Below are 11,826 nucleotides of genomic sequence, written 5' to 3'. Positions count from 1 at the left end.
GCAAGTATCAGTTACACTTCCCACTTGGACATATATACATTGTACAGTATATACACTCAAATGAAATACTGCAAGTACAGTCTGCAAGCTGTTTATTTAAGTACTGGAATGTGTGTCCGTTGCACCTGTCAGACTTTGGTGTCGTCTAAGGCAGGACGAGAGAAATCTTCCAAAACCAACACTCATTTAAAAAAGAAAAAACAGCAATAATAATGGTGATGATCTTGTAGGTACAGCAGAAATTGTTGTGCTGTACGAGAGGAGTGTTCTTCACAGTTGGGGCAGTTTATCAACAGGTGTATCAAATTTGAAGTCTGGGGGGAAAAGCTCTGCAGCCCGTGGGTAGATGAGTCGATACGACTGTCTGATCGTCACATCTGCAACACCAGCGATGTCTCCAATTTCTGTGGAAGAGCATGACAGACAATTCAGCCATTACTAGAAGTATATGCGGAATGACGCCAGTGCATTTTTCTTAACAGCTTTCTTGACAGTAAATAGAGCTTTAACACTCCTGACGTTTTTAAAGCGGTTAAAAGTTCTAACTTTGAACAGAAACGAGCATTGCATATATGATGAAAAAAAGAGGGGCTTTTGTGACAGACTGCTAGGAAAGAAACAACTTAAAACTATTTCTTTCTCCAAAATGGTACAAGGTCTGGACTGAAGAGAAGTAAAAAAGCAGCCAATGCCCAAAAAACCTTTGAAAGGCCTTCAGAAAGTCTGGAGACCTATTGCTCAAGACCTCACAAGAAAGTCTTTCTCCTTGGAAGCAAAATATAAGGAAACGAGGCGTGGATCAAGACTTAAAAATGGCGTGAAAAGTCTACCTGTTGTCTAACTCCAGTCCATAACCTCTTACCTTTCTGGGTCTTCTTCTCTGCTGAAGCTTGGGAAGCCATGTAGATGGCAGCTGCAGCTACAGAGATGGGGCTCCTGCCAGGCACCAAGTCGAGCTCCACGGCCTTCCTGGCGATGAAGGTGGCTGCCATTTGCACCTGTTTGGGTAAGCCGAGGTTGGAGCAGAAGCGGGACATGAAGTCCCCGGTGGTGATGAGGTCTACGCTGGTCTCCAGTGCCTTCAGGATCAGCTTGAAGCACCTACCGATCTCTTTCTTTGAGATCCGGGACACAGCGCAGATCTCTGCAGAGGAAAGGAGATTTTTAGGGGTGGTTGGATGGACTGCAATTACTTTTTTTTTTAAGGTTTTATCCTTAAGCACATCCTACACTTCTGCCTCCTGACTACTCCTGTAAATAACATTTACTAATGGCACCACATGAATAACAAACAGTCCTATGTTGGCTTATTCCATGAAAATGTGAGTGAATAAGTTCTTTATGTGAATACATTTTGTCCTGAACACAACAGAGTTATATATAATCATTTAAACAACGATAGTAAATTACTCAAAATCACACAAGACAAATTTATTCTGACCTTTAAAGGTTCGCGGCACACCCTCCTGTCTGCAGGCGATGTAGAGACAGGCTGACGCGATGGCATCATTGGCTCGGCCCTTCAGGCTCTTCTGTTCATAAACCTGCTTAAATAAGTTGTTTGTTCTGTCCTGAGGGGAAAAAACATTATTTACACTTTAATTTCAGTGTCATGGATTTTATGCTTCTGTTGGAATTTAACTGCATGTTAACAGTGTGATGTTTGTCTTTACATGACCTTAAAACAGGGAAGTCATTTCGTTTCAGTTTAACAAAGTTGCTGAGCCCTATGTTTGTGGCTCTTTTATGACACCATTTTGCTTAATTTTGAATGAAAATGATATGATCGTGTCTGAATTAATGTTTAGGAACACGACCATAGCCCACGACCCTTTTGTTCCTCAAAATGAGAACATCCTCACAAGGAAAACTGCGTGACAGCTTCAGCTGAGACTTCAGTGTGAAAAACAACAAGAACTTTGATAAAAAGAACAAAGGAAACAAAAACAAAAGCAGTTTTTTGCACACAGCAGGATTTTTGTTTCTTGCTCCTCTCCATTAGCAGTCTGTTAACTTTTAACATCTCATTAGATTCACTTTCTATCTCACAGGCTGTCACCTGTTCACAACAATGACAAAAAGCAGATGGGCAACTTTCTCTGCTCTCAGTGAGACTGTTAGGCCACAGCAGAAAATATTTTTACAGGTCCTTATTTTTTGTTACTTACTACGATGTTCCTCGGCAGGTTGATGCGATCCGCCATGGTGCTGATCTCTTTGAAGGCGTTGAGCATGGCCCGGTCAGAGCTGCTCATGGTTCTCCTGTTCTGGTACTTCGAGTTCCCAAATTCATCAAAGCTGGCAGCTCCTGTTCCCTGTGGAGGTAAACGGTGCACGTTTACCAGTGAAATTATTTCATGTGAAACCACAGTAACGTCAAATAAATTACAGCTAAAAATTAAATTCACTCAATATTTTTGTACCCAAATTGAGCCAGTACACTTGACTTCTTCATTCAGCCACTAAAAGTAATTTTTCTGTTCAGCAATGTCAGTAAATAAGTAATTTGCAATCTAACAATAATGTGCTTTGCTATTTTTTTCTGCATTTGTTAAGTACTGTACATTCTGTTACAATGCTCTAATTCAATTTATGATGTCAAAATTAGGGGACATCCCCTAATATGGTCGTTCAGGCTCACAGGACAGCTAATCAGAAGAAATTTTGTGTAAAGGGGAAGAGCTAATGACATCCCGTGACATCATTTGTATGCGACACAAACGCCACAATACAGGTGGACGTCGAGGTGATGGTGTACCTGCTGCTCGGTCTGTGGCTTTTCCTCAGACTCGGGGACCACGGTACAGTTTCTGTGTAGCCGGGTTTAGCAGGGTTTCAAAAATATTGGTTTTGATTTTCCTGATGGAGATTCTTTCATGTCTCATCGAGTAATGCCGCTGACTAGCTATTCGTTGCCATACAGTCTGCTGACATCACATTTTTGGATCGCCTTGGATTGTCCCAGTCAAATAGGAACTAAAAAAGTACCTCCTACCAGGTACAATTATTTAGTCTCAGGAAAACCTTAAAAACCGTGTCTAGCTGTGCCAAGGCAACCCGAGCACATACTAATAGAAGAGCTACTCTGGCAGCCATCTTTAATAGGGTGAAAACAAAAGGTTGGCTTTTTATTTCAAACAGTGTCTCACCTTGCTGATCATGGTGGTTAAGTCTCCTCCATTGAGTAATGGGTTCTGGGCGTCTCCCACTCTGGATGGGTCCTTGAGGGCTTTCTCATTAGAAAACGTTCTCCACTCTGAGCCCACGTCGATTACACGATCACCTGAACATATGATTTGGATAACTGAATAAAGATTCATTTAATACAACATTTACTATTCAAACTACCAATAGATCAAGATCAAGTTCTTGAGCTGCAACATTTCACTGTATTACAGCTTGGACTGAACGAGGCGTTTCTGATGAAGCTCCAGCTTTTAAATTGTTGCTGATTATATAATTTTCTTTAAATGCTTAAGATTTAAAGTTTACTTTCAACTCGATTACCTAACACTCGCAACTTAATCTTCAGCTGCTTGTTTATCTGTTTTGAAGTCACATCCACTGCTCTGAAAAGGGTTACTCTCTGACAGATATAACTGACACTACAGAAGGTTTTCAGGGATTCACCAACACTCAAAAAGCTTTGATGGCTGCTGGTGTTCCTTGTGCCTGGTAATATTTCATCCCTCTGAAATAAGTCACCAGAAGATGGTGCAATAATATAAGCAAATTCACTCAAAGACATGCTCAGAATTTAAGTTTCAAACACGGCTGCTACTATGTCAGTCCTCCTCTATTGTCCTTCTTTGGCTCTTCCTCTACATGTTCTCCTACTACGCTCCATTACTACTACTGCGGTTTTGAATATGGCTCAATTATTTTACACCAAAAAGGAAAAGATAGGGGTGTGACATCAGCAATGAGGCAAACTGTCTGAACAAGGCCATTGCGTTCTTCAAGTTATTATGACTGTCTCTTCCAGGAACTGTGTACTGGGGTTGAAGATTAGATTTGATATTTTAATCCTGTTTTTCTTGCCATCCATCAGTACTCCTAATATCTCGAGGCAAAGTGACATTCATCTCCTTAGAGGCTAACCAAAGCTATGGAAACGGGAACAGAGGGCACTTAAGCTTGCATTAAAGGGCGGCGGGCGTCTCTATTCTCTCGGCTAACCTGCTCTGTCCTGAAGGGGCTCATTAGAGGAGAGCTTGTTGCTCCCTAAAGCTTTGTCTAATAGCAAGCATCAAGCTTTTTGCCTCTTTAACTCTATCCACAAGACAAAACCTGTCATGTCACCTGACATCTATGGATAATTTTAAACAATATATTTAATTTACCTATACACTTTTGGAAAATGTGGCCTTGCATAGCTTGGAATTGAACTATGATGACAAAGCAAATGAGTTCAGGAAGATGTGTGCTGAAAAAAAAATTGTTCCGTTTAGTTGAGATAACAAGTACAGGAAACCAAATGCAGGATGTGTTCAGTGGAAGCTTGATCTAAAACCATGTATACTTGCCTACTACAAGGCCACATTCAGGGCAGATCATGTCCCCTGCTCTGTAGTCCTCCACCAGACAGGCATCAGGGTGGTTGGGACACTGAACTCTGGGAAGGGCCATAACACCTGGGCTGCAGAAACAAACAGATAAGAGGTCAAAAGCAAGAAAAGTTTAAAAACAAAGGCAAAGATGGGGAGGGGCAGAGAGAGAATTTGTGTTCAATTCATGACAGTAAACATAATTTTTACCCACAAAGTCAAATCTAAATGAAAAATAAAGATTCAAACGGCCAATTCACAAAAGACTACTCAGAGTAAAACATGGGAAAATAACACCAACTGTTCTGAGAGGGCAAATTTACATACATACAGACTATGTTACAGTCTAAATATACTTCACCTTTTCAGTTTCCTTTCCCTTTTTGTGTTTCAGAAGAAGTGCCTAACTGAATGTTCACCAACAACACATCTCCCAAAGCAAGTAACAGCATCAAAAACACAAAGATAGTAGCTAGCAACAGTACTTTAAACACAAGGCTGTTTTGGTGACAGGTTCATCTCACTGTTCTGATAATCTTTAAGACACACTAGTGTTCAAAGGTTTGAATTCAGTCATAAACCTAGTGTTTTTTGTTTTTTTAACTGTGTAACAAAACACAGGGCATGGAACAAGACATGGGAACAATACACACACAAAGTAATATACTGGTATAAACATTAATATGAGATTGTGTGTGCCGCATGGATGTTTACAGCTCTACTTGGTCTAAAAGCTGGGATTTACAAACATGATAAGAAATAGGGGGGCGGAGATGGCAGCGTAGAGGTCTGGCACGATCAAACTGACTTGTACACAAAATAACTTCAACCAGGACTCTGTGTGCTCCCCCAAAAAAGCTTGAACTGGTGATAAAGGACTATAAAAGAAAAAAACGAATGGCTCACAACAAGCATTAATCTGCTGGATGTTAGCAGAAATGCGGTGTAATGAAGAACAGGAAAAAAGATCTAGCAAAATTCAAACTACGCTTGACCAAAAGTTGAGCAATTTAGGTGATGCAGCAGAAATGCTGGTCAACAAGAACCACACAATGCGACAGAGTTAAAATAAACTGAAGATAAAAAGCCACCCACACTAAAATCCTCAACTTCCTACATCAAGAAATTAGTGACTGCTGTGGATGCTCAGGTTAAATCTGTCTCACTCTTTGATCACTGAAGAAATAGTGTCCTGTTGAGTTCCACTGTGTCACTCTTCATCCCTTTATCACGTATGGATTACTACAACTGTCCACATACCTAAGCAAAGCCTCCCAGAAACATCTGCAGGTTGTTTAAAACGCCTGTTCTGACTGAGTCTTCCAGCTATTCACATTTCACACTATTGTTAATTCGGTTGCACCGACTCCCCATTAACATCCACGTTAAGATCCTGAGTTTGACTTTTAGGGTTATGCATGAACAGGCACAATTGTACATCAGTGAACTTTTACATCCCTAGCAGGTTCCCTGAAATCATGTGATCAGGGCCTGTCGGCTGTGCATCATACAAGGCTGAGAACTAAATGAGAAACAATTCAGACTCTGGAACTCTCTCTCCCACTGAGCCTGAGATTGTTGAACTCTTTTTAAAAAAAAACAAAACAAAACAGCAGCTTAAAAGATTTTTAGGGCATTTCACACAATTATTTTACCCTGGTCTGACTCAGCTGATAAGTTTGCAAACTTGTAGCTCATCCCCGTGGTTTGGTTTGTTTTCACACAGAAAATTTCAAGTGAATGTCAAGCGAATAAAAAATGCGTCACAACAAATCATATGAGAATGTTCAGTCCGCTCACTGGCCAGATGTGTCTGGGGTGGATTCAACAAAAGTAAATACAGGAATAAGGTGCTGTGTGAGAAACCCGAGAATTTATGTTCATTTCAAGGTTAGTTGAAAGGAGATATCCTTGAGTTATATATATATATATATATATATATATATATATATATATATATATATATATATATATATATATAGTTATACATTCTTACTTAGTTTGGGCAATCTGTGAGAGTAGTGGGTGTTGTTCCTCGCCGCAATGACGAAAAGTAACAGAACAGTCAAGGAGTGGGAGGTTTCTGATTAAGGGTGGATGAAACAAATAAGGTATCCTTTTTATCCGTTTAATCAAGAGAAATCCACATCTCTTTGACAGATGCTTGTCAATACATGACCGCTGGTGGGTCAGTAACCACACAAGGTGTTATACACAAATGTACATTTCTGTCATTGGCAAATTAAATTGTAAGCCACTTTTTTAGATCATGGATGGTAGTCTCGTCATTGTTGGTGGATTTCTGATTTATATCACATTAGGGGTGGGTTTTGATTATCGATTTTCTGTGTTTTATCCTAAGTTACTTTGATACAAAGGCATCTGCTGTGATGCTTACACCTTTGATAAAGTCTCACAAGTGTCAGCTTTCTTTTTATAGGTATAAAAATATGGCTATGTACTGATAAATGATAAGAATTATAATATTTCTGACTGTGAGGCAAAATTTCACTGATTCAAATCGAATCCATTCGGGACCTTGTGAATCGGAATCGAATCGATTCTAGAAATCTGTGATGACACCCAACCCTATAATACATACGTCCAATATTGAATTTGAAAAAAAACATCCATCGGTTCTTTACATTTTGCTAGGAAAACAGGGAATACTAAACAATATCAATCATTAAAAGAGTGGATGTGAAACTGTCAGTCAAATTAGCTCAATCAACTGCATTTTACTCCTTCATACGCACACCCTTACTGTGCCACTGATAGGAAAATCAATAACGTAAGAAACTTTAAATGCAAAAATTATTTGCTAAACTACAGTAATTGATTATACGTGCTTAAAGGAGGGTACGTCAAACCACTGTTGTGTAAAGGTAGACGGACTCCACGGGAAACTGCGTGTGTTTACAAATGATTCACAACTGCTCACTGAGTGGTAACGTCAACAACACATTAGCTTCAGTTTCAGCTACACACCATTGTAATACACGAAAAAATTTGAAATGGTGGACAAACAAGTCTACAATGCAAAGACGATAACGTGGCAAAAAGCAGGAGCATCAGCACCACATCGCTGTGCAACAAAAACACCGACTTCTGGTGACATCTAATGATTAGCTGCTAGCCAGCTAACTAGCTGTGCTAACAATTAGCACAATGAAACGAACAGCAATCGGTAAGCACAGCGACGTATATTGTTTTAGCTTTAGTAACCACGACGCACACCAGTATTTGTTCTTATGAATTAACATTCTTAGAACCATATGCAAAGAAAGTATAGGTATTACATTTACTCGGCTCTACCACTTACTGGCTTGTAGACGCCATGTCACTCCTCGTCTCAAATTCAAAGAAACAAACGAGTGCGGCACCTCTATTTATAACTTCTTCTGATCACGTGTCCATATGAGTACGGGAAGAGAAAAAGACCAAATTAAATACAGGTAGCCTTCGGTTTCTTTTACGTTGGGCTGTAAAAATTCGTTACATAAATACGCAATATTTGTTTTGTTTTAAGGAGATTTTCATTTATTGTCAAGAATGACGTACCATTGTAACACCATTAAGGTGTTGTCATTACAACACCTTAATGGTTTAGCGAGCTAAGCGAGCCTAACGTTAGAGTTTTCTGTGACATGAACGTGTCTATTTATTTGGCTAATGACCAAACCGTACTAAAACCACTAAATGAAGTGCAAAGTGGCTTTCACAGGAATGTGGATGCATTATAAACACCTATAAAAACGTAAATAAATGTTGTTATGTTGATTCTAATCTGTTTCTGACTCCAGCTGTAAAAACAGAGAACACCACGAATTTCGTCAATAAAATTAATTTCAGTTTGAACTACTGACAAACTACAGTGACTTTCAAGCATCCTTCATTACACCGTGGGACGGTATCAATCAATCAATAAATCAATCAATCAATCAATCAATCAATCAATCAGTCTTTATTGACAGACTTTATGGCCATAGTTAAACAAAACAAAAACAAAAACACAACACAACACAACATATAATCCTTAATGAAAAAAATATTTTTAAAGATATAAAACCATGATATACATAAAATACACAATTACTTAAAAGATAAGATAAGACTTTTTTGATGAAATTTTTGTGTTACCTCAGCTCAGGTTCATATATCAGAAGGAAATACAAAAATACAAATAAGTACAATCAATGAAAAAAAGTAAGATAATACACTATACACAATGGTAGCATACACAGTATGTGATTATGGATATGGTTGGAAATATGCAAGACATAAACTATATAGCTTGACATAACTATTGTACCACTATTATTCCTAAAGAAATATTCCTAAAAGAAATCAATAAACACACAAACTCTTCACACTCAGACTGAATGAGTAACAGGAACCACTCACTGTCAGCTTTGTCACTGCTAAAATTATACTGTAATAGTATTTGCCTGAACAAAGAGTTTCCACATTGTCCATATATGTCATCATCATTCATTCATTCATTTGATCAGTAATAAAGTGACCAAGGTATTTCACCTTTTATGAACCTCAAGAGTATTGTCGGACAGTTTAAACACAAAGAAATTCAGCTGTTTATCTTGCTTGGTTCTACATGTCAAGATAGCACTTTTAACAGCATAGTACATTATATCATATAGCACACCATATTCAGTACGTGTATTAAGAAGCTACTCTAATCCAGCACTACTTGGACTAAAAACAACCAGTTCATCTGCATACGTATGATGATTCATCAATGTTTTACCTAATATACATACAGTGTTACAGGTTCTCAGCTGTATGGACAATCATTATCAACATATAAATTAAATAAAATTGGAGACAAAATCCCACCCTTTCTGACACCATTGCTAACACAAAAGGAGGCAGAAATCCTGCTTCCCCATTTAACCAGCATCTTCTTATGAGCGTACCAGTAAGACAGAATCCAATGTATCCAGGAACTCCCTGTCGCTTCAATTTATCAAAAAGTTTTTCAGGGTTCACTTGATCAAAAGCTTTAGAGGCATCAATGAAACCCATAAGGGCAGATGAAGTTTAGGCCCTATTCAAACTGAATGTTCCCTTGAGTGCATATATGCACATGTCCGTGCCATGCTTTCATTTGAAGGCAAACTGATTATCCAGGGAAGAGATGAACACACTAATGCTATCAAACATGATTTTTTCTAGCACCTTAGATAACATACTGGCTAGTGCTAGTCAATTTAATAATAATAATAATAATAGATTGGATTTATATAGCGCTTTTCAAGGCACCCAAAGCACTTTACAATGCCACTATTCATTCACACACTGGTGGAGGCAAGCTACGATTGTACCTACAGCTGCCCTGGGGCAGACTGACAGAAGCGAGGCTGCCATATCGCGCCATCGGCCCCTCTGGCCAACACCAGTAGGCAGTAGGGTAAAGTGTCTTGCCCAAGGACACAACGACCAGGACAGAGAGCCCGGGGATCGAACCAGCAACCTTCCGGTTACAGATACGCTTCCCAACCCCCTGAGCCATGGTCGCTCCAATTTAACAGCTGTGTCCTTTGTAACTGCTACAAATAAAATACATAGCATTGAGTCTGGTAGTTTGCCATGAATCATAAACCTTTAATATCTAATTGTATGCAGGTTAAAGTTTCACTGTCATGTTTTTAATGTTTGTTTGTCTTTTATCTCTGACTGGAGGCACTCATATGGATCGTTTTGTGAGAAAGAAGAGTCATGGGCCCACTGTTCTTTACCAGACATGTTGGAGACAAGTGGTGATAATTGGCACTGTGCCTTTTCGTACTTGGAAGTGTTGGTGACTATGTGGTGATCTCCTTTGAATTTTTTCCTGTAAGAGAATACAGAGAGTAGGCCTACTTGAACCTTAGGGCTAATGGATCCACACGGCAGAAAAGCCCAGCAATATCAACAGTCTCCTCCTATCCCGTTATCTCTGGTTTGTGTTGAGCCAGCTAACACAAAGAAATCGTGGCTATGTTGAACTTCACTATACCCCTCACATTGTCAGATAGACCACTAAGGCAAACATTTAACTACCGGCCAAACCAGCCTATGCAACAGACACATGGTACTGCATAACCTAATAAATACAAACCTCACATTGCACCAGACTGTGACACAAATTGTGACTGTGGTTAGCCTGTGTTGTAACACAAACCCATCGGTGGCTCTATGTTTGAGAAAAGTTAACTGAATCTTTCACACTTCTTTATTTAAAACAAATCTTTAAACTGCACAGTTTTTTTTTCATAAGAGGCAACAAAGGTCTGCCAGATTGCTGTCAGTTTGTCTGTGTGACTCAGTACCAGTCTGTGTAATAATTCTTTGGCATATGCAGGAAACCACAGTCGCAAAGACTCAGGTTTTGTGGTAGCAAAATAAGATAGACATCAGGATCTGAAGCAACTAAACCTGAGTGAGATAAATACAAATATAATTGTGTTTGCAACTTATATTAATGTCTGTTGCTTAAAGAAAATGCTTTCAGCTGCAGTCTGCAGCGACTGCATTTTCATTACATCAGCGCATAAGCCAGGACAGTCAGCGTGCATCAGGACAACACCAGATGGAGCTAAAAAATAAAAGCAGTGACTGAGGTGTGGAATATGCACGTGCTACGAGAGCTCGGCAATGCTTAGCATGATTACAGTTATTGATCATCATTCAGCATGATTTGGTTCAGATTTGCTTGAACAGTACCACGACTCTGAGACTGTAACTCTTTGACGAGTGTATACATCTTATATCTGCAAAGCATGGCTGATTCTGGCTCATTGAAAAAAAGCTTTTGCATGGTTATCCTACCAGTATGACTTAAAAAAGAAAAAAACAAAAGAACACTCCAATGTGTTTCAGCTGTTCAGGAAATGATACAGAGGACAGCTGTGCACTGCGAGATAATCTCATTTTTTGCTGCACAAATGATATTTGCCTGAAACATGGCCTCGTGTGATGCGTTTATAAATCTTTTAATATACAATAGCTTTATGAATATTCGAAAAATGTTATTAGTAATGATCAAAACAGAGGCAACGCAGAAACATAAAAGAAGACCAACAGGAAAATGTCTCTCTTAATGGTAATTTAGTAACAATGACAAATATAACATACATACATGTGCAGAATTCAGCGGTCTGTGAGGTTTGTGACTGTGCTGGGGTTACAAAATGCCTTTCTTACTCAAGATCCCTTTAACCTTTGAAAATATATTTCACTTTACACCTTCAAAACAGTCCAAATTGTCAGGCTTAATGTG

The 11,826-nt window shown here is 39.0% G+C and overlaps 1 protein-coding gene across 1 annotated transcript; it reads right to left on the bottom strand.

The window, feature by feature from the left end:
- Window positions 1–75: 75 nt before the first annotated feature.
- On the bottom strand, window positions 76–7,959 carry gtf2b (general transcription factor IIB). The gene is made up of 7 exons (XM_082513163.1): window positions 7,870–7,959; window positions 4,527–4,639; window positions 3,150–3,283; window positions 2,169–2,315; window positions 1,442–1,571; window positions 863–1,144; window positions 76–404 (listed from the first exon to the last, which is right to left on the bottom strand). The coding sequence occupies exons 1-7, from the start codon at window positions 7,884–7,886 to the stop codon at window positions 271–273; spliced, it is 957 nt and encodes a 318-aa protein (XP_082369289.1). The 5' UTR covers window positions 7,887–7,959; the 3' UTR covers window positions 76–270.
- Window positions 7,960–11,826: the final 3,867 nt, after the last annotated feature.

This window comes from Aulonocara stuartgranti (genome assembly GCF_965226115.1).
Source record: "Aulonocara stuartgranti genome assembly, chromosome: 18".
NCBI lineage: Eukaryota > Metazoa > Chordata > Actinopteri > Cichliformes > Cichlidae > Aulonocara > Aulonocara stuartgranti.
This window is presented reverse-complemented; position numbering and strand designations above follow the sequence as displayed.